This window comes from Stegostoma tigrinum, chromosome 6 (assembly GCF_030684315.1).
Source record: "Stegostoma tigrinum isolate sSteTig4 chromosome 6, sSteTig4.hap1, whole genome shotgun sequence".
NCBI lineage: Eukaryota > Metazoa > Chordata > Chondrichthyes > Orectolobiformes > Stegostomatidae > Stegostoma > Stegostoma tigrinum.
In genome coordinates this window covers 41264654-41288129 of record NC_081359.1, presented here as the reverse complement: position 1 = coordinate 41288129, position 23476 = coordinate 41264654, and the positions used below count along the sequence as shown (strand labels likewise).

General features: G+C 41.7%; 1 protein-coding gene across 3 annotated transcripts in view; it reads right to left on the bottom strand.

The window, feature by feature from the left end:
* gpc5a (glypican 5a) overlaps positions 1 to 23476 on the bottom strand; it is a 921338-nt gene that overhangs the window by 882209 nt on the left and 15653 nt on the right. For all 3 annotated transcript variants that reach the window (XM_048532912.2, XM_048532913.2, XM_048532914.2), the window contains exon 2: positions 12066 to 12227. In XM_048532912.2, coding sequence (XP_048388869.1) covers positions 12066 to 12227 — 162 coding nt within the window. The remainder of the gene's footprint in view (positions 1 to 12065; positions 12228 to 23476) is intronic.

Sequence of the window (23476 nt, the reverse complement as noted above, 5' to 3'; positions counted from 1 at the left end):
CCAATGTTCACCCTTGCCTCTTAGAAATACAAAAAACTCACGCAATCTTCTCTAACATTACTACTTTGCTTAGTCTGATATTTCAACTTCTCTCACCCTACTGTTCTTTTACTTATCCTCTGCTGGGTTTTAAAGCTTTCCAATCCTCTGGCTTCTCAGAAATCTTCAACACATTGTGTACTTTTTCTTTTTGTTTTGCTTTTATGCAGTCCTTCATGTCTCATGTCAGCTACGGTGTCTCGTATGTTTCAGTATGTTTCTTCTTCCTTGGCATGAATTTCTGCTCTGCCTCCTGAATTACCCCCAGGAACTCCTGCCATTACTGCTTCACCATCTTCTCTGCTAGACTTCCCTTCTAGTCAGCCCCTCCCTCATGCCATTTTAGTTACCTCTACTCAATTATAATACCATTACATCTGATTCCAACTTCACCCTCTCACGCTGGGGGGTGAATTCTGTCTTAACATGGTCACTATCCCACTGGAGTAACTTTACCTTCAGTTCCTGTTCTCTAGTGGGCTTCACCACAAATTGTTCCAGAAAAACATCTCACAGACGTACCACAAATTCCTTTCTTGAGAGTGGCTCCCAAACTGATTTTCCAATCCATCTACATAGTGAAGTCCATCCTGAATCTTACATATTTTGTCCCCCCTGATTTATTTTCTTCCCCACATCCTGATTAATGCGAGGAAGCCTGCAACGTATCCTATCATGGTCTTTTTACTTCTACTCACACAGATTCTATGCCCACCAACTCAACATCACCTCTTGCTATCAATTTAATTTCATTTTTTTACCAACAAGGCAATTCTGTCCCCTCTGCCCATCTGACAAGACATATACCCTTGGATATTTAGTTCCCAGCCCTGATTTCCTCGTAGTCACATCTCTATAATACCAACAACATTGTATCTGCCAATTTTAATCTGTGCTATGAGTTCATTTTCTTGTTTCACATACAGCATGCATTTAAGTACAACACCCTCAGTCCTGCACTAACTGACCCCTGTCTCATTGTTCTTAAAATCTTAGAAACCCTATAGTGTGGGATCAGGCCCTGGCTAAGGGTTAGTTGGTAAAAAAAATTCCTCTGACCTTCACTCAAGAAAATCTTGTAACTTACTCCATGATGTTTTTGGTGAACTAGTTGATGACATTTTAATACAACTGAGATCTGGCTGCATGTTAAATAGAACATAAATTCTTACTTAAAGCCAATCTAGGAGGTTGATAAAAAGGGGAGAGGGAACACATGGTTATAACACAGATTGAATCCTAATTCATTGGGCCTCCCTCTCCAACAATGCCAATGATGTAGCAGTTCCTCCCAATATTGTCAGACAGTGTCTCTATCCATGTACTAAAATCCGTTTGCCAAATCTATTGGACCTCATTCTTCAACACCAGACCCTAAAGGTCTTGTTTAGTATTTAAAAATGCTTAGCAACATGTTCAAAGCTTGCTGACCCCATGCCGGCCCAGCAGCCCCTCACTGAACCACAAATTGCATTGTGCGGAAACAGTCCATTTAGCCCATCAGGTCTATGCTGACCCTCAAACAACGTCCCACCCAGACCAACCCCATTCCGGTAACCCTGCATTTCCCATGACTAATCAACCTAGCCTGCACAATCCTGGAATGGCAATTTAGCATAGTCAATATACCTAACTTGCACATCTTTGGACTGTGGGATGAAACCAGAGTATCTGGAAGAAACCCACCCAGACAGTTGCCTGAAGCTGGAATCCAACTTGTGTCCTTGGGGCTATGAGGTAGCAGTGCTAACCACTGAGCCATCATGCTGCCCTATTTCATGTGCTCCAAAATTCACATGCCTTTCCATCTCACTGTTCCTTGACCTTCGCCTCTACTCCCAGAATTTTCCTCTCAGTGTTACCTGAAAATTCAATCTCCTTCCTAGATAACACCCATGTCAGAAAGGTTCTGCTAGAATTTGCCCCTCTCCAGTGGTCCTAGATCTCAGCATCAGTCTTAGTGCTAATATACCTGCCTGGTAACATTATACAATATCAACACTTATAAATTGCCAACTTACTACCCAGTGGTCCAGAAATTTCTGCTAAGTATGTTGTAACAGGTTTTGTTCTATGATGCTTGCATTTCTGTTGCAATATGCTAAGTAATATAAAGTCTGAAGGTATACTCATTTTACAATTCCGAAAATCAAAAATACTTAAATATGCAACATTATGATTTACAAAAGTAAACTTGCAACAAAGGGCATGCAAATATATGACCTGATAAAATACAAATTAAAACAAATGGATTCATTAATTCCTGAACAAATATGTAAGTAAACAAAAGAGGTCATTTTTGTTAGATCAGAAAGCTGGTATTGCAATCGGAATTTGTAGAACTGACCTATGACCTCCAGTATCTGCAGTTCCTACTCGTTCTGAACTATAATGCTGTTTGTTTTCGTATGATTGCTGCTGTTAGGGTATTAATAATACTTACATAATGCAGGCATTGTATGAGATTTAATTAGAGTTATTAAACTTACAATCCTCAACGCTTCAATAATGAATACACGTACATCCAATTCCTAATTGGACACCAAGTCTATGAAAACGATAAACTATTTTCTTATACTTTATGCTGCAATTTCTGAGGGGCAGAGAAACTTGAAAAAGCTTTGTTTGTTCTTAGAACAGAAAGCACAAAAAAAATTGTTCTCACATAGTAGTATAACTCATGAACCTAGTTATAAGCTGTTAAAACACAATTCCAGTGTCAGATTAGAAAGTGTAGTTTACCTTTTTATTTTTCATAATTTATATTTATATTAATAGCAAAGTTGTTGGTACTGCAGAGAAACAATAGAAACATAGAACATGGAAGATAGGAGCAGGAGGAGGCTGTTCAGCCCTTCAAGCCTGCTCCACCATTCTTCACAATCATGGTTGATCATTCAACCCAATAGCCCAGTCCTAGTTTCTCCCCATAACCTTTGATCCTATTTGCCCCAAGTGCTATATCTCATCGCTTCTTGAATACTTTCAATGTTTTGATAACAACCACTTCCTGTGGTGATGAATTGCACAGGCTCACCACTCTTTGGGTGAAGAAATGTTTCCTCATCTCCATCCTAAATAATCTACCCCAAATCGTCAGACTGCGACTCCTGGTTCTGGACAAACCCACCATCGGGAACATCCTCCCTGCATCTACCTTGTCCAGTTCTGTTACAATTTTAAAAGTCTCTATCAGACACCCCCCTCATTCATCTGAACTCTAGTGAAAACAATCCCAACCTATTCAATCTCTTCTCATAATTTAGACCCACCAGCCCTGATATCAACCTGGTAAACCTTTGCTGCAGTCCCTTGAGAGCAACAACATCCTTCCTCAAAAAAGGAGACCAAAACTGCACACAATATTTAAGGTGTGGTCTCACCAAGATCCTGTACAACTGCAGCAACACATCCCTGCCGCTGTACTCAAAACCTCTCACATCCAAGGCCAAAATAATATTTGCCTTCTTTACCACCTGCTGCACCAGCATGTGTACCTTCAGCGACTGGTACACAAGGATGCTCAGGTCCCACTGCACACTCCCCACTCCCAGTTTACAGCCATTCAGGTAGTAATCTGCCTTTTTGATTTTGCTTCCAGAGGTAAATACCTCACATTTATCTAAATTATACTGCATCAGCCATTGATTTGTCCATTCACCCAACCTGTCAAGATCAGGCTGAAGGATCTCTGCATCATCATCACAGTTCGCCCTCCCACCCAACTTGGTATCATTTGCGAACTTGGACATGTTACATTTTGTTCCCTCATTCAAATCATTAATATATATTGCGAAAAGCTAGGCTCCCAGCACCAATCCCTGTGGCACCCAACTAGTTACTGCTTACCAATTTGAAAAGGATTCCTACTCTTTGTTTCCTCTCTGCCAACCAGTTTCCCATCCATCTCAGTACGCTTCCCCCAATCCCATGCGCTTAAATCTTGTATATTAATGTCTTTTGTGGGACTTTGTCAAACACTTCCTGAAAGTCCAAATCTTCAACATCGATTGGCTGTCCCTTGTCAACTCTACTATTTACATCTTCATAGAATTCCAACAGATTTGTCAAGAATGACTTCCCCTTCATAAATTCATGCTCACTCTGTCTGATCCTGCCACTGCTTTCGAAATGCTTTGTTATAAAACCCTGGACAATCGATTTGAGAATTTTCCCCATTACTGATGTTAAGTTCACTGGTCTATAATTCTCTGTTTTCTCTCTTCAACTTCCTTTCTGAACACTGGAGTGACATTAGCCAACCTCAAATCTGCAGGGACTGTTCCAGAGTCTATAGAATACTGGAAGATGACCACCAATACGTCCACTATTTCATCCTGGAGCTACTTCCTTAAGTATTCTAGGATGTAGATTATCGATCCCTGGGGATATATTGGCCTTTGGTCCCAACAATTTTCCCAGCACCATTTCTTTACTAATACTGATCTCCCTCAGTTCTTCCCTCTCACTCTTTCAGAAAGTTTTCACTGTTATTAAGTGATATCCATATGATGTTATTCACATTGGCAGCCTCTTTCACTTGCTCTCTACCCGAAATCCCATAAAATTACCCCGTTTGCTGTCATCTTGTTTTTTTTAAGAAATGACACTTAATAAATAATGTCAGACATTCAAAATTTCTTTATAAGCTCTGTACATTGTGCATGGATATTCCAAAAGGATTATTTGTAGCCCCTCAAAATGCAAAACTATTTATTTACACAACTTGAATATTGAAATCAGTTGTATCAGAGCCAAACAGCCCCAACAGTAAACATGGAACCTCCTTGGACAGGATTGCCTGTAGAGAAAACTGTGAGGTGCTTTGATTAAGGCTGAAGAAAATTACTTTGACCTCATTAATTGATGCTCCAGGTACACACAAGTACACTGCAAACATTCCATAATATGTTGGCATTCATTTTAATAACAATTTGGTACTATGAACTTCGTATATAATAAAATATTGGCTATTTCATATTTTAGCTATGTTGATCAAGGCTTTTCAGGGAATTGGGAAGTTTGGACTCCAGTCATTTTGGAAATAATGTATCACAGAAAACTTTGGTGAGCAACACACTAATTCTGGCAAATTACAATACGTTAGATACAGAGCTGATAAACATGATTTTTTGTTTTGAAAAGGAATGCAGCAATGCAAAGATATGTTTATCTCAGAGTGACAGGAGGTAGTTTTGCCAATTCCAAAAGCTGGGTGTGAGGAAGGTTACACTTCTCTCAGAAGGATGTTGTTAAATGTAACAGGGTGCAGAAAAGATTTACAAGGATGTTGTCAGGATTGGAGGGCTTGAGCGAAAGGGGAAACTGAATAGGCTGGGGCTTTTTTCCCGGAATGTCGGAAAGTAACAGGCAACCTTATACAGGTTTTTAAAATCATGAGGGGGATGGATAGGGTAAATAGCAAAGGTCTCTTTCCTTGTACAAAACTAGAGGATCATAAAATGTGAGGCTGGATGAACACAGCAGGCCCAGCAGCATCTCAGGAGCACAAAAGCTGACGTTTCGGGCCTAGACCCTTCATCAGAAAGGGGGATGGGGTGAGGGTTCTGGAATAAATAGGGAGAGAGGGGGAGGCGGACCGAAGATGGAGAGAAAAGAAGATAGGTGGAGAGGAGAGTATAGGCGGGGAGGTAGGGAGCGGATAGGTCAGTCCAGGGAAGACGGACAGGTCAAGGAGGTGGGATGAGGTTAGTAGGTAGGAAATGGAGGTGCGGCTTGAGGTGGGAGGAAGGGATGGGTGAGAGGAAGGACAGGTTAGGGAAGCAGAGACAGGTTGGACTGGTTTTGGGATGCAGTGGGTGGAGGGGAAGAGCTGGGCTGGTTGTGTGGTGCAGTGGGGATGGAGACGAACTGGGCTGGTTTTGGGATGCGGTGGGGGAAGGGGAGATTTTGAAGCTTGTGAAGTCCACATTGATACCATTGGGCTGCAGGGTTCCCAAGCGGAATATGAGTTGCTGTTCCTGCAACCTTCGGGTGGCATCATTGCGGCACTGCAGGAGGCCCATGGTGGAATGTCATCTAAAGAATGGGAGGGGGAGTGGAAATGGTTTGCGACTGGGAGGTGCAGTTGTTTATTGCGAACCGAGCGGAGGTGTTCTGCAAAGCAGTCCCCAAGCCTCGGCTTGTTATCCCCAATGTACAGGAAGCCACACCGGGTACAATGGATGCAGTATACCACATTGGCAGATGTGCAGGTGAACCTCTGCCTAATATGCAAAGTCATCTTGGGACCTGGGATAGGGGTGAGGGAGGAGGTGTGGGGGCAAGTGTAGCATCTCCTGCCGTTGCAGGGGTAAGTGCCGGATGTGGTGGGGTTGGAGGGCAGTGTGGAGCAAACAACGTATTCCATTGTATCCAGTGTGGCTTCCTCTACATTGGGGAAACCAAGCGGAGGTTTGGGGACCGCTTTGCAGAACACCTCCACTCGGTTCACAATAAACAACTGCACCTCCCAGTCGCAAACCATTTCCACTCCCCCTCCCATTCTTTAGATGACATGTCCACCATGGGCCTCCTGCAGTGCCGCAATGATGCCACCCGAAGGTTGCAGGAACAGCAACTCATATTCCGCTTGGGAACCCTGCAGCCCAATGGTATCAATGTGGACTTCACAAGCTTCAAAATCTCCCCTTCCCCCACCGCATCCCAAAACCAGCCCAGTTCTTCCCCTCCCCCCACTGCACCACACAACCAGCCCAGCTCTTCCCCTCCACCCACTGCATCCCAAAACCAGTCCAGCCTGTCTCTGCCTCCCTAACCTGTTCTTCCTCTCACCCATCCCTTCCTCCCACCCCAAGCCGCACCTCCATCTCCTACCTACTAACCTCATCCCACCTCCTTGACCTGTCCGTCTTCCCTGGACTGACCTATCTCCTCCCTACCTCCCCACCTATACTCTCCTCTCCACCTATCTTCTTTTCTCTCCATCTTCGGTCTGCCTCCCCCTCTCTCCCTATTTATTCCAGAACCGTCACCCCATCCCCCTCTCTGATGAAGGGTCTAGGCCCGAAACGTCAGCTTTTGTGCTCCTGAGATGCTGCTGGGCCTGCTGTGTTCATACAGCCTCACATTTTATTATCTTGGATTCTCCAGCATCTGCAGTTCCCATTATCACTGATACAAAACTAGAGGACATAGGTTTAATGTGAGAGGGGCAAGTTTTAAAAAGGACCTGAAGGGTAACTTTTTCATGCAAAGGGTGAAGCTTATATGGAACAAGCTACCAAAGGACATGGTGGAGGTGGGTACAATTACAACATTTAAATGGCACCTGGATGGGTATATGAATAGAAACGGTTTAGAGGGATGTGGGCCAATTGCTGGAAAATGGGACCGAGTCAGATTGGGATGCCTGGTCGGTGCAGATGAGTTGCACCATAGTGTCTGCTTCCGTGCTGTATGACACTGTAACTCTATGAAACAACCAGAAAATGGCAGGAACTAATGACTTCTCAGGATGCAGATCCCAGTACACAATAAATCATTCCTTAGGTTAAAACGATACGGTGTTCTTATCAGAGCACAATTTGAACAATTACAGAGTATTGCCCTTGCCCATAATAAAAGTTACATTTAGTCTTATCAGCTGTGAGAAAAGGATAGCTATGTGCTTCAGCTCGAACTTAACAAAGCTTTGCCTGGTTTCTTCAGGTGGGTGTTGTTGACATGAATGCCATTACATGCATATGTAGAATCAGCATTCATTAATCTTCATTTTCATCACTCCAAGGTTTCTTGCAGAAGTTATCAATATGTTTATGGATCTTGCACTCCGACAAGCTTCTCATTTTGGAAGCCAATGCCCAACAGCTTTAGATGAGCACTTGTTGGACTGCTTGGCATTGACGCAAGTATTTAGCCTATTGTGTAGCTCATAAACCTCTTTTGATCTTCTTGGTTTTGAAAAGCTGTAAGATAAATATGAAATGGGAGCTCTGTATTATCTACAAAATTGGACCCTTCATTATCTGCTGATGTTCAAATCAGTGAGTTGTCAGAAGACGTCAGCAATTTCATCATCATTCCTTGAATTTTCAGAAAGGCAAGCATTTGTATGCAACCACGTATATTGAAGTAAAGCTGCAATTTGCAAATTGACATTTCCAGTCTCAAACAGACAGCTGACAATTTGAATATCTTTCAAGAATGAGGTAACTAGAAACAAGAAAAGCAAGCATATTTGAGAAACAAACCAAAATGGAAATATTCTGCAAGTCTGGCAACATCAGTGGGGAGAGAAAAGTTAAAGCTTCAGGCTGATGATTCTGAGATAATGGGAACTGCAGATGCTGGAGATTCCAAGATAATAAAATGTGAGGCTGGATGAACACAGCAGGCCAAGCAGCATCTCAGGAGCACAAAAGCTGACGTTTCGGGCCTAGACCCTTCATCAGAGAGGGGGATGGGGGGAGGGAACTGGAATAAATAGGGAGAGAGGGGGAGGCGGACCGAAGATGGAGAGTAAAGAAGATAGGTGGAGAGGGTGTAGGTGGGGAGGTAGGGAGGGGATAGGTCAGTCCAGGGAAGACGGACAGGTCAAGGAGGTGGGATGAGGTTAGTAGGTAGCTGGGGGTGCGGCTTGGGGTGGGAGGAAGGGATGGGTGAGAGGAAGAACCGGTTCGGGAGGCAGAGACAGGTTGGACTGGTTTTGGGATGCAGTGGGTGGGGGGGAAGAGCTGGGCTGGTTGTGTGGTGCAGTGGGGGGAGGGGATGAACTGGGCTGGTTGAGGGATGCAGTGGGGGAAGGGGAGATTTTGAAACTGGTGAAGTCCACATTGATACCATATGGCTGCAGGGTTCCCAGGCGGAATATGAGTTGCTGTTCCTGCAACCTTCGGGTGGCATCATTGTGGCAGTGCAGGAGGCCCATGATGGACATGTCTGATGATTCTGTTCTGATCAGTCCAGGTCACTATATTGGAAATTTTAGCTCTGTTTTGCTCTTGACAGATGCTGCAAATGTGGTGAATACAGATTTCCAGCTTCGACAGTATCTTGCTGTTACATTGTAATGTTTATATTTATCCACAGCAGTGCAAGGATCTTTGAATCATTCTCCAGAGCATATTTACATCAGTCCAAGCTTCTTTGGATCATTTTAGCACATAATACATAGCAATATCTTCAACTGAAAAATTGTTGGCTCATGTTCTTGGGTGCAAGCATCACAACTTCATTCAAGCAGAATGTGTGCAAGTTTTATCTGCCTCCTCATTTAAGTGATTTCTGCATGCAGCTCAGCAAGATTCACATTACTGTTCAGCTGCAAAACACACATCAAATCCCAGTGGAATACTTGGCTGTCAGAGTGACGGCTTGATTAAAAGATTCTACATGGTACTTCAAAAAAAAAGCCTGAAACCATATCATGTACTACTCAAAAAGATCATTGCACATGTCCAGCAATAAGTTTTATTTCTATTAAAACTTTCATAGTCTTTGTTAAAAGTTAAATCTGCAAATTCTTTCTGCCTGGAATATGACAGAGCCAGCACATATAGTTTTCACAGACATCCGTAAAATCATCTCTTCATCTTCAAGAGAAGCTACATTGAATCAAAGGAAGCTGCTGCAGTATTCCAGTTCTGCAACTACAGACAAGAGAATTGAAACCCAGAGCACAGAGCTTCTCAGCAGCAGCATTGGAAGACTTAGTCCTGGAGGTGGAGGTGGAGGTAGAGGAGAGAGGACACGTTTCCACAGGATCCACAACCTCAAGCAACGCTGTCTTAAGGAAGTGGGAGCAAGTGGCCAGGAAGTCAACTTCTATTATCATCTGACCCCAAAACGACCTGGCTGGAGTATCAAAAGAAGCTTGATAACTTCAAGCAGGTAAACCTAATTGGTGAATGAATCTTGACATGACATCTCACATCCTGCAGATCACCACTCACCTTACTATATGAACATCACCCCCATCACTCATTCAATTGCTGTCGACAGCAGTCATTACTCAAGTCCAACATTCAGAAGCTTCAGTTTATCCTCACACATCTTCCAATCATCTCAGCCTCACATCCACAACTCATTCCATTCAAACCTGTAGCTATTCAGCTATAGTACTCACATCACCCAAATACAGTGCAACACCCTGACATGGTTCCCTGCCTTTCTCATTCGGAGAAGATTATTACAGAGTATAAAGAAGCAGGACATGCCAGGCATATCATGATCCTCTGAGCCCCAAGGAGGAGATGGTGCACTATACAGTGTCAGATTTGACAGTGCCCAAAATATCAATCATCACCAAGACAATGGTAATAATGATATTTTGCCCTTTTAGCCCTTTTCAAAACTGACTTCACTCTTTTCCTGTACTTTGCACCATATCCGAAATCCAAATGATGTGAGCACAAATTTCTTGCCTGCAGTATAACATTTTCCCATCTCACTTAAATCCTTTCATTCTGACTCTATTTTCAAGCAGCCAAGAGCTGCCACCTCCCGAGCCAAACACACACACAGGAAAAAGAGAAACACTAATCCCAAGCCAGTGATGAAGAAGTGTCATCACTTGAAAACACAGGTTTACAACGCAAATCACCGAAAGGCTAGAATAGACTCAAAACCAGCATGTGATGAGTCATCCACAATAGGCGGGCTACAGCCAGACAATGCACATTTCAGCTCCCATAGAGAAAGGTCACAGACTACTTCTGACACAGCTGACTGAGATAGTGATGTTAATGGGACAGATACAAAACAAAGCTGCTGACAGTATTCCAAGCAGCCTCTGTCAGTATCAAGCAAAATGGTGCACAATGAATGGAAATATTGTTGGCTCACAATGTTGAGTTCAGGCATCGCAAGCTGCCAAAGCTCCAACATGACATAGGTCATCACATAGGGTTTGAATCTCATCCTTATCATTGCAGAGATGGTGCTCAACTCCATGGAGGCACTGGCAGACCCATCCATGATAAAGGGCTTGCTGGTTACTGTCTTAGCTTCCACAAAGCACTGACAGAAGCTCCAAATCTCTCCACACATTGAGAACTGGGGCAGAGGCCATAAGGTCTATGCTTGCTGCCATGAAAGCTGAGGCTGTTGCCAACAGCATGATAAATCACATTATCCACCTTACTTCCGCTAACTTTGTGTAAGTAGAAGTAAGTCAAAAGCAATAATAAACTGAATACACCCCTAACCACGAGTTATGTCTCATTCAGCAAGGTGTAACATTTCAAGGAATATTAAAGCAAGACTGGTGGTGTAAAAGGCCAGGTTCTTAATGGTTTTATGAATTTTATTGTTGTGTAATCTGCATGAATTGCAACCGTGCATCTTCATCATGAAGCTCAGTAATGGTGAACACTGACAGTTTTGCTGTCACTACCACTACAAAACTCACATCATCAAAAGGAAACTTGCCAGGACAACTTCAATATTCTACAAGTTCCATGATCAGAGTGGTAGCATGTTCTCATCAGTTGGCCACAGAGAATAATTATCACTTCACTCTGCATGACCTGATCATATTGAGGTCAATTTTTCGTATGTTTCTGTGAAAAGTCCAATGGACTCTTCCAAATCATAGCTCACCCTTTCCATCATTGAAGTGATCTATCAAGCTTCTAAAGAATCATCACTGAAGGAATAGAACAAACATTACAGGAATTAAGCGAGACTTGCTCATGACAAATTAAATATCTATATTATTCATTAGAGAAGGCTATCCACATAAAATGCCCAGATGAACTTACATACATTACTTCTTTTAAGTGTTAAGCTTGTTTTTTGCTTCTCCACAAGCACATTAACCTAAAATTCCTCTGCTTTTATTGAGCCAAGATTTCTGAAGCCCAAGTTTCTGTAGGAAATGAGTCTCTGAATTATTTTTCAATGTCTTTCTATATTTCCAACAATCAACAGAATGAATATTGAGATTTGTTCTTATGGAATATCTATCATTGAACATATTATTGTGCTACGTATCATTTTAAAATGCAGGATAATAAAAATAAAATGAAACTTGCAGAACTTCATTTGACCAGATAATCGGTTACCTTGAAAAGTGGCTGCATTGCGTGATATTAAAAATTTCAATGTTGAACTGGATGTTTGAAGCAAATTTTGAATGTCTTGACGAGCTGCTGCTTGGTATCGCTCTTCCATTTTTCTTGTACAGCATGTTAGATCCTTTGATGTACACACCTGAAGATCAGAACCTAAAGGAAAATGGCAAAAATGAATGCACATTTCTTCTACATTTGACTCAAAATTGTTCAATCAAATCATCTGATAATTGATTTGAAGGAGAAACTCTCATTTTTTTTCATTTTCTTGACATTGACAAATTCAAATTAAATCAACATTTTCATGTCAGGTATATACTGTAATTATGAAGAAGTCAGACATTAATAAAGTCTGAATGAAATTTCATTTATCTGGTAGATTTTACTTTCTCAGAATAAGCCCATTTAATTGTTTGAACAGCAGCCAATTATTATAGCTATACTTGCTGGTAAATTTATGGAAGGTAAGATCAGACATAGGGCTTTGAGATAGATGACCAGTGATCTTGCTTCAGGAGTTGTGATAGTTGAGGTACAGGTATTCACTTGAACGGGAGTTTCAACATAATGTCTTATCCAACAGATAGCTCCTCAAATAATACAGCATTCTCTCAGAATTGTAACTTAAGTGTTAACCTGGATTTTGTGCTCAAGGCTTGAAAAGAATTCTTGAAACCATAACCTTGTTGTAAAAATGAAAAATTGTTTGACCTAAAGAAGCTAAAGATAAGAATAATTATTATATTTTGGTTTCCTTGTGATTTCTATCTCCTCCATAACATCAAGATATTCTTAGCCTTGATTTGCTATATATTTACAAATTGTCATGTAATGCCAAACCATGTAATTTGCTGCATAATCAAGAAAATTCATGAAAGGTATGATATAGTTATGATATCACTCCATGAATAATCCAGGGACCTGGGCTAACAATACAGACAATAGTGTTCAAATCCCACCATGATTGTTTTTTAATATGAAGCATATTTAACAATGACCACAAAATCAACAGACTGTTATAAAAACCAAAATATTCTTCAGCAAAAGAAACCTGCCACCCTAGCACAGTATGATAAATATATGATTCCAGGCCCACAACGCTGTTTTAACTGCCCTGTGAAATAGCCTAGCAGATCCTCAATTTTAACAAGTGTTATAACACAAGATACCAATTACTTAAAAAAAGAAACATTCCAAAAAAGAGCAAATCCAATATAAAAATACAAGATGAATATGTTTTCACTTTTTATTTGAAAGAACCAAACAATATCAACATAAATTACGTATGACGATAGGCATATTGTATTGAGGAGAAACTACAAAATGCATTTTAATTGGCCAATACAATAAGGAAAGTTCTTAATAATTGCTGAAACAGAAAACATTTTGTTGACACTTTTTATCTTACACACATCAGGACAATTCACAAGAAGATCAAGGGTAATGACATTTTTGCAGTGTTTGAAAAGAGTGTGTCAAAACTGCTTGGTAGAGTTGTTGCCATGCAGAAAGATAGTTCCAGAAATTAAATGGCAGTCCCTCCTTCCACAATTCAGTCATTTCAATTCAGCCAGAGTTCAAGGTATTTTATTCTTGCAGATTTCAGTTATTCAGTCTGGGTATTACAGATAAATTAATCATCAACAATGAGCATTTCTGCACAACTTCCTTCACCATTTCATCAGTGTTCAAGCTTTGGGCTTTTCATATGTTCCACATGCACAGCTCTCCGCTGACTGCCGACTTTGACGTCCTACTGACATTTGATTGCAAAAATATTTCTGTGCTTTTTTTTCCTCTCCCAATCAGCTAACATTTGATTTTTTTTGCAAAGCTCTGGCATCACAGCCAGGAATCCCAAGTTGTAATTTCCCTTTTCCAGCTATCTGAAGTTTTCATCTTATTTTCAGTTAGGGACTATCTCAAAAATACAGGCTCTGAAGCCAAAGTTTGTACAGATAATAATTTGTGTATGCTTATCCCCTTAGCCATACAAATGCGGTTTTATCATGCACATCACTGCAAAGAAAAATCATAATAGATTAAAACTAGATGGGCCCTTGGCTTTAACTTGAGTGTTGGATTCATATATGACAAAGATAAATAAAGCCCAGTTAACCTACAAAGCATTTGTGTCCATGCCATGTGCCAAAGTTAGAACAGAACTCTTGTTCAGTATCAAGAGCCTGACATAGATAGGATTTGACAGTTTAATTTGACTATTAAACAGCATCACTGACTTTTTTATAAATCACATTCTTACATTTGTCTTGACCCTATATTGGAACAGACCCACAGGAGGTTATTGTAGCAAAAAGAAATAATGGTGTTAGGAGTCTTCAAACTTGACTCCAGATGGCATGAAATTTCATGGCATCTGGTTACACATGAACAATGAACTCACTGCTGATTGCAGCTACTGTCCTCCTTCAGCTCTTGAATCAATCTGCCTCCATGTTGAACACCATTTAAAAAAGCACTAAAGGCAACAACAGGATGGATGGCACTCTCTGTCAGGACTTCAATGTCCAACATCAAGCAAGGTTCAAGAAGGAAGGTAAGAATGACTGCCCTTGACATCAAGGACACAGTTGATCAATGGTGCCACCAAGGTCCATGCAAAATCAGAATTGGTAGGAACCGGTTGAATTATCTTCGCTGGTTAGAGTCATACCAGTCACAAAGGAAGACTGCTGTAGTTGCTGGAGGTGGTTATGGCAGGCCCCGAACATCTCTGTAGGAATTCATCAGGATAGTGTCAGAGGCCCATTATTGTCAGCTTCTTAATCAATTAGCTTCTCTCCATTGTAAGGTCAGAGGGAGGATGTTCGTTCGTGATTGCACAATATTCAACATCATGCACACCTCCTCTGATACTGAAGCGGTCCATAAGAAAACGAAGCAAGACCTGAATAATATCCAGGCTTGGGCTCTTCAGTGAGAAGTAAAATTTGCGCCACAAAAGTACTTGGCAATGGCCATCTCCAAAAAGAGAGAATCTAACCATATGTCTTTTGACATTTAGCCCCCAACAGTCATTTCCCCACTATCAAAATCCCTGGGGTATACCATTGACCAGAAACTAAACTGAACTGAATCGAACAAGGAGCAGACATATGCTGGGGACAGTGAATTCAGAAAGTTAGCGTTCAGTTGCAGCAATTAGCTGGGCAAATCAAGCCTCTCAATTTCCAGAGCCTTCACAAAAATTGAACAATTTTAAAATCACCTAAATTAATCTAACTTTCAGACCCAGAATAACAGAAAGCATAGCGCAGGATTCTATATTTAACAAGAATTACAAGAATTAACTCTAAACACAGAGAAGCAATTATGAACTATTGGCATATAACTTCCAGTTAAAATTCTAACACCCTTATATAGTGATTGTAATGAGGTCGACCAGCAGGACATCATAGATTATGGTAAGACAACGTGGAGCTGGAGGAACACAGCAGGCCAGGCAGTATCAAAGGAGCAGGAAAATTGACGTTTCAGATCGTGACCCTTCTTCAGAAATGGGGGAGGGAAAAGGAGCTCGGAATTAAATAGAGAGAGGAAGAATGGGGCTGGGGAAGATAGGTAGGATGGTGATAGGTGAGTGCAGGTAGGCAGTGGTGTGGATTGTTCAGTGAGGTGGGAGGATCGGCTGGGTGGAAGAGAAGATGGGCAAGTTGTGTCAGATCAGAGAGGTGGGGGTGAGAGGGACTGCTGGTCATAGGTTCTTAGATTGTGGATTCCCTGAATGAAGCTCTCCAGGCTGACTGAGCTTGGAGAACGCGGCTTGAATGAAGACAATTGCACAGCTTCACAGAAGACGTATCCTGAACAGATGGAGTCTAGGCCAGCCCACCGCAAAACCCAAAACAAAGCCAAACCTCAGATAAATGGTTAAAATATTCTTTAGGATCTGAGCCAGCAAGCCATTGAGTAGCTGCCGGTATGCAGACTCGAGACAGCAAAAGAATCCCACAAGATCTAAATTGAGCAAGAGAAATCATAGGCCAGTATCCAAGAGAGTGCACACCCTGAAACAGTTAAAAATAGGCATGAGGGACAATCATTTTACACAGGGAGTAGCTCATATGGGGAATGAACTTCTAGAGGGAGTGGTTGATGCAGGTACAGTAACAACATTTAAAAGACATCTGAATAAATACATGAATAAGAAGTGTTTAGAGGGATATGGGCCAAATGCAGGCAGGTGGGACTAGTTTAGTTTGGAATTATGGTCAGCATAGGCTTTGGTTGGACCAAAGAGTCTGTTTCAGTGCTGTGTGACTCTATGACTACAACAATGACTCTATAATCTGGCCTCCACCTTGGCACCTTCGCATCAATTCTTAAAAAAGGATCAGTCTTTGAAATGGTCACGTAGCCATGCTATAACTTTCAGGGAAGGGAAGAAAGAGGTATCATCTTCTAAGGTGTTGGCACACTATAATCCCCAGCTAAATCTGGTGTTGACATGCAATGCCTCCTCTTACAGGGCAGTATTAGCTCATTGGTGACCCAATGGAACAGAATGCCTAATAATGTATGCATTCAGGGCTTTGGCGAAAGCAGATTGTCAATACGCTCAGATAGAAAAGGAAAATTTGATGGTCATATTTGGAGTCAGCAATTCCACCAATACCTATGCAGATGTAAATTTTTAATAATAATGGATAACAAACCTTTGCTAGGCCTACTTAAGAGAGGACAAGGCAGTGTTGCCACAGTTATCTGGTCGAGTTCAGCAGTAGGTTCGAGTACTAAGTGCTTATAATTAAAAGTTGAAACACTGTCTAGGAGGCCAAGTAGCAAATGCAGATGTATTGAGCCACCTCCCGCTGGCAGATTCACAACCAGTGATATCACCACTGCAAGTGTCCATAACTGTTTTAAATTTTCCAGGTATACTTACAATCACAGCTGACAATTTGGACAGATTTTGGACAAAGAAAGATCTGGTCCTGGCAAATCTGAAACAGCTGGTATTGATGGGAGAAACTAAAGTGTTGTCACAAACAGAACTGAAACCTTTTTGAACCTGAAGAGACCAGATCACAATAAAAGATGGCAATAGAGCGACTGTCCTGAGCGAAGGCCACTGCCAGATATTGAACTCCACCAAGTTCATCCAAGGGCTTCCACAATGAAGATGTTGGTGAGACGTTGAATCTTCTCACCAGGACCATGGAGACAAATCCACTTGGGTGGGGCAGAGCTCAGAGTGCTGATGAGGACAAAAATTCCAGCCAGCAGCTACCCCACATTCACAAGAATGGCCAAGTAAACACTGAACTCAGTTTCATGTTAACTATGCAGGTCCTTTCATGGGCTTAATGGCCCTACATGGTGAGAGGCAGGGTTGATGTGAAATCAGGTCCAGTGATGTATAAAATTTGGGTTGGTGCAATGGTCCTGAACAAATCACATTGACCATACGAAAGTTACAAACTCGCAAATGGTGCAAGGCCTCCTCGACAGCCTTTCCAACCTTCCTGGAACTCATGCATTTCCCTTTTTGCTCAAGTATATTTAGGGGATTTCAAGTCTAGGTGGCACATTTTTAAGGCGAGATGAGGGAGATATAAAAAAGACACAGGAGACAAATCTCTTACACAGACAGTGGTTCACATGTGGAATGAAGTAGTGGATGTGGGTACAATTACGATGTTTAAAAGACATGTGAATCGATACATGAATTGGAAATGATTGGAGGGGTATGGGCCAGGAGCATACAGTTAGGACTAACTTAGTTCGGGATTATGTTCAGCATGGACTGATGGGACTGAAGGGTCTGTTTCTGTGATAATGGGAACTGCAGATGCTGGAGAATTCCAAGATAATCAAATGTGAGGCTGGATGAACACAGCAGGCCAAGCAGCATCTCAGGAGCACAAAAGCTGACGTTTCGGGGCTAGACCCTTCATCAGAGAGGGGGATGGGGAGAGGGAGCTGGAATAAATAGGGAGAGAGGGGGAGGCGGACCGAAGATGGAGAGTAAAGAAGATAGGTGGAGAGAGTATAGGTGGGGAGGTAGGGAGGGGATAGGTCAGTCCAGGGAAGACGGACAGGTCAAGGAGGTGGGATGAGGTTAGTAGGTAGCTGGGGGTGCGGCTTGGTGTGGGAGGAAGGGATGGGTGAGAGGAAGAACCGGTAAGGGAGGCAGAGACAGGTTGGACTGGTTTTGGGATGCAGTGGGTTGGGGGGGAGAGCTGGACTGGTTGTGTGGTGCAGTGGGGGGAGGGGACGAACTAGGCTGGTTGAGGGATGCAGTAGGGGAAGGGGAGATTTTGAAACTGGTGAAGTCCACATTGATACCATATGGCTGCAGGGTTCCCAGGCGGAATATGAGTTGCTATTCCTGCAACCTTCGGGTGGCATCATTGTGGCAGTGCAGGAGGCCCATGATGGACATGTCATCTAGAGAATGGGAGGGGGAGTGGAAATGGTTTGCAACTGGGAGGTGCAGTTGTTTGTTGCGAACTGAGCGGAGGTGTTCTGCAAAGCGGTCCCCAAGCCTCCGCTTGGTTTCCCCAATGTAGAGGAAGCCGCACCGGGTACAATGGATGCAGTATACCACATTGACGCTATGATGCTAACTGTTGAAAGTAACTCGGAATCTAAGATGGACACACAGTGGATGCCACCACCTCCACCGCATTGTCTTTGCCACCTGAAGAAGAGAATGTATTTCTTCCAAGGTTCTCCAGGTGCAAGACGCAAGCTACTGTGTATTACATGCCACCAGTTTGAGAGGCAGAGTTGGTGGAACCTGCACTGCTGTTAAAATGCCCCAGCAGGAGTTACAAAAAACAAGACCTACTTTCTTGGGACTCAGAGAGGGAAAGATGTAGTGATTGTAACAAGGTCACTCAGGTGGATCTCATAGAATATAAATTCCTTAATCGGGACTGTTAATCTGATCTAATCAGGGAGCCCTGAAAGGCAGATAAGAATAGGAATGTCACAGATTCTGTTCACACTGAGACCTGACTCTAAGGGAGCTGGATCAGTATCAAGGACTTTTCATGTATGCATAAAGGGTGACTTGGTGACGGGATACCGGCCTCTGTGGATTTATTTCAGAAACAATCTAAGTCAGTCCAACTTATCATTAGGCAACCTGTTCATTCCAGATACCAATCTCGTAAACCACAACTGAAAGATATCCAATGCATTTACATCCTTCCTTAAATACAGTGACCAAAACTGCACAGTGTTCGAGATGTAATCTCAACAATGCACTACATAACCAAGGTACAACATCCTTAACTTTTATATTCAATTCCTTTTGTAATCAACCCTGCGCAATTGCATAAAGACAACCCTGCTCCTGTACTAAATCCTAACATTACGAGGTCCAATATACCTCTTGCTTTCTTCACTATCTCCTGCATTTGTATGCTTACTTTCTCTAACTGGTTTACAACAATACCCAAGTCTCATTGAAGCTCCCCCTTTTCCAATCAATTGCTATTCACATAATGATGATCTGCCTTTTTGTTTTTGCTAATCTCCTATTTATCCACCATACTTCGTCGGCCATGCAGTTACCCACTCAACTTGTCCAAATTACACAGAAATATTTCTGCATCCTCTTCACGGTTTATCCTCTCAATCAGCTTTGAGGTGTCTGCAAACTTCGAGATTTCACACTTTTCTCCTTCATCTACATCATTAATATATATTGTGAATAGCTGGATCTGAGCACTGATCCCTGAGACACCTCAGTGGTCACTGGTTACAACTTGAGAAAAAGACCTACTTATTCTAACAAAGATAATGGGAACTGCAGATGCTGGAGGGTCTCGGCCCGAAACGTCAGCTTTTGTGCTCCTGAGATGCTGCTTGGCCTGCTATGTTCATCCAGCTTCACACTTTGTTATGCTTATTCTAACACTTTGTTTTCCGTCTGCCAACGAGTGTCTATCCAAGTCACTATTCCCTATCCCACATGTTTTAATTTTACATGCTAATCTCTTGTATTGGACCCAATCAAAAGACTTCTGAAAATCCAAGTAAACCACATCCATTGGCCCCCTTACCATTTCTCCTAGTTATATTGTCAAAAAGTTCCCATGGATGCCCATAAGAGGGCAGCATGGTGGCTCTCTGGTTAGCACGAAGAGCATGAGGGACCTGGGTTCAATTCCAGACTCAGGCGGCTATGTGTGTAGAGTTTGCACATTCTCGCCATGTCTGCGTAGGTTTCCTGAGTGCTCCAGTTTCCTCCCACAGCCCAAAGATGGGCAGGTTAAGTGGACTGGCCATGCTAAATGACCCATACTGTCCACGGATGTGTAGGTTTAGGTGGATTAGCCATGGGACATGCAGTGTTACAAGGGATAGGGTAGGGGCTGTGACTGGGTGGGATGCTCTTCAGAGAGTTGGTGTGGATTTGTTGGGCCAAATGACCTGTTTCCACACAGTTGGGATTCTTCGATTCTACCAAATTTGTCAAGCATGATTTCCCTTCTGTAAATCCATGCTGGCCTCTCTTTGATCCTACCACTGTTTTCCAAATGCTCCACTTTAAATCTTTAATAAGGGGCACTAGTATTTTCTCTACTCCCATGCCAGGTTAACCAGTCTCTAATTCCATTCTCTCTCTACCTCATTTTTGAATCTTGGTGTTGCAATGGCTACAATTATAATAGGAACTGTTCCAGAATCTATAGAATCTTGAAAGGTGACAATGATTGTCAGGTAACTCACTTTTAAGAAGTGCAATAATGCTTTACACAAACTTTTTTTAATAGTCTTTTTACCCTTTTCAGTCCACAGTTAAAACTACCATCAAATATATATTTTACAATTCAATTGGGTTCATATAACAATCAGTGGTAATACGACAATCAATAGGGCAGAGGCTAGTCTTTCGTTCCAGATGTTATGAACTGCATTTAAATTCTACCAGCCACCACGATGGAATTTGAATCCTTATCCTTAAAGCACGAAAATCGGTCTCTGAGTTAGAATGCCGTCTGTGAAGTGGTGAAAGGGATCTAGAGAAGAGAGATCGAAGAACAACAAGTTTTAATAAGCAAAAACATCATCTTAGAGAACCTTGTAAACTGGAGCCAATCACTGACTTTCCAAGTTTTATTCCCTCCAACCACAACAGGATTTTATTTTTGGTGTCAGTATGTATGTGTGGGGGAGCTTTGAAGGGGCTGAGAGTCTTAATTAGTAGGATTATATGGCATCAGCTCATTGTTGTTTACCTGTGATTAATCTATTTATTCGTAATAAATATTAGTCCTTGTTCAGTTCAGAACCATAACATGAGCCTCACAAACAGGTAAATTTGGGCATTGTGTTGATAAAACCTTTAATTTTTGAGACAACTCTAGGAATAACAAATCTTGTTTTCCAACTCACTAGCCCAGTGAGATATGACAACACACTCATGAATGCAAAAGAATTTCCCAGCTATCACTTTTGGGAAGATTGGCCTCCCTGAAACTTTCTTCCAACTTAATACCAAGTGGGATGTTGGGATTCTGAATTTTAGCCCAGCATGCAATTATGTGTCCCCTCTCACCTTTTTCCCCATTCCAGGAAAACCTAAAAATTCTACCTTATTGTGCTGTTTTCTTTCCAATTAATTGCATTTCTGAGTCTCCAGACTGAATCACTGACAATTTGTGTCAGATTGGAAAAAGTTTTCTGGTGTAGATACATCACTCTTTAACTTAGCAGCTTTCAGAAATAAAGGAACATTATTCGGTCTGCATACGACTGATAAAAATCCAACTATTGTAAGAGATACCATCAATTACAAATAAACATTCTCCAGGCTCCAACGTTAATTACTGTTTTCTCATTGAAGTTATTCTGAACTAGCCAAAACCATTTTGCACTTATGTTACCTTAGATTTACCATTTGAACCAAATAAATCTCTTCAGAAAATTAGTATACGTGTTTCCTCCTTTACATATCTTCTTTTGTCCACCTTTAACTCTTATTTCTAAAACTGTTGGCCCTTGTTTTTAGTCACAATTTCTCCTTCGTTCCTTCCCCCTTCCACTAAACAGATGTCACTCTGCTGCCAGATTGTTTTCTTGTTTAGGAGTTTACGACCTTGTCCTGTTTAGCATTAAAGACAAATAATTAGGAATACAAGTTTCAAATTACTTATCTGAGGAGGTTTACTGGAGATTAAATAATGGTGCAACATACTCAATACTTTAAAACAATCGAGTGGCATAATCAAATTAATAAAATCAAGAAAACATTGGAGATTAGGGTTTCCAACACCTAAAATTTATTCCCACTGCTCTAACTATTCACAGCATTGCACCTAGATCTTTAAAAAGGCATTTTCAATGTTTTTGCTAACTTAGCTTCATCAACATTGGAACACTTAGCTTTGATCAGTTTCAACATTATTGTGGGATACCTAATCAATTCTCTATGGAGCCACAATTGCCTACCATAGCCAGCTAGCATCTCCAACTAAATTGAATGAGGCTAAAGCAGCATATATCTGATTGAGATTAATATCTGTGCCAACAAGAGCTTTATTAATTTAGCAGTTAACGAATGAAAGATTCACTTCTTTCAATCTACAATTTACCGCATTCAGCATGTCATCACATTCAACATTTTCTAGGAACAATAAGGTTATTCAGAGTCAACCATCAGATCCACACTCTGTTCACTGGGTGACTCTGCAACAAGTTGATTTCACCTATCAAAACAAGGATAAACATCTATTCCATCCATGACTTTCCTTCATCATCAGGTCAGAAGTCAGGATGTTCATTGATGATTTGAAAATATTCAGCAAGACTTCAAACATTGGAGCCATCTGTACTCATTTATAACAGGAACTGGGCAGTATCTAGGCTTGGGTTAACAAGCAGCAAGTAATAGTTGTGTCACACCAGTGGCAGGCAGTGACCATCTCCAGCAAGAGATAACCATCTCACCTAGAGATGCTAAATAAAAACCGAAAGAACTGGAGATGCTGAAAATCAGGGAAAAAAATAAAGTTGCTAGAAAAGCTCAGCAGGTCTGGCAGCATCTGTGAAGCAAAAAACAGTTAACGTTTTGGGTCTGGTGATCCTTCCTCAGAACTGATGGTGGCTAGGAAGATGCTAATTTAACTGCAGAAAAAAAGGGGAGGCAGATATGATAGGGAGTAAACAAGAAGATAGTACCTAAAGAGAGAGAAGAGCAGTTGGACAGACAAAGAGTTGATTATGATCAGGCTGTGAGAGTGAATAGTTGTTAATGGGGACTATTAGTGTCTAATAACAGGTAATATGTAAAGGCAGGCTATGTGGTAACAAGGCCTGGTGTATGGGGCAGGGGGCTCGGACATTGGAGAGTTGAGGTCCTAAAATTGTTGAACGTGATATTGAGTCTGGACAGCTGTGGGTTCCCCAAGTGGAAATAAAGTGCT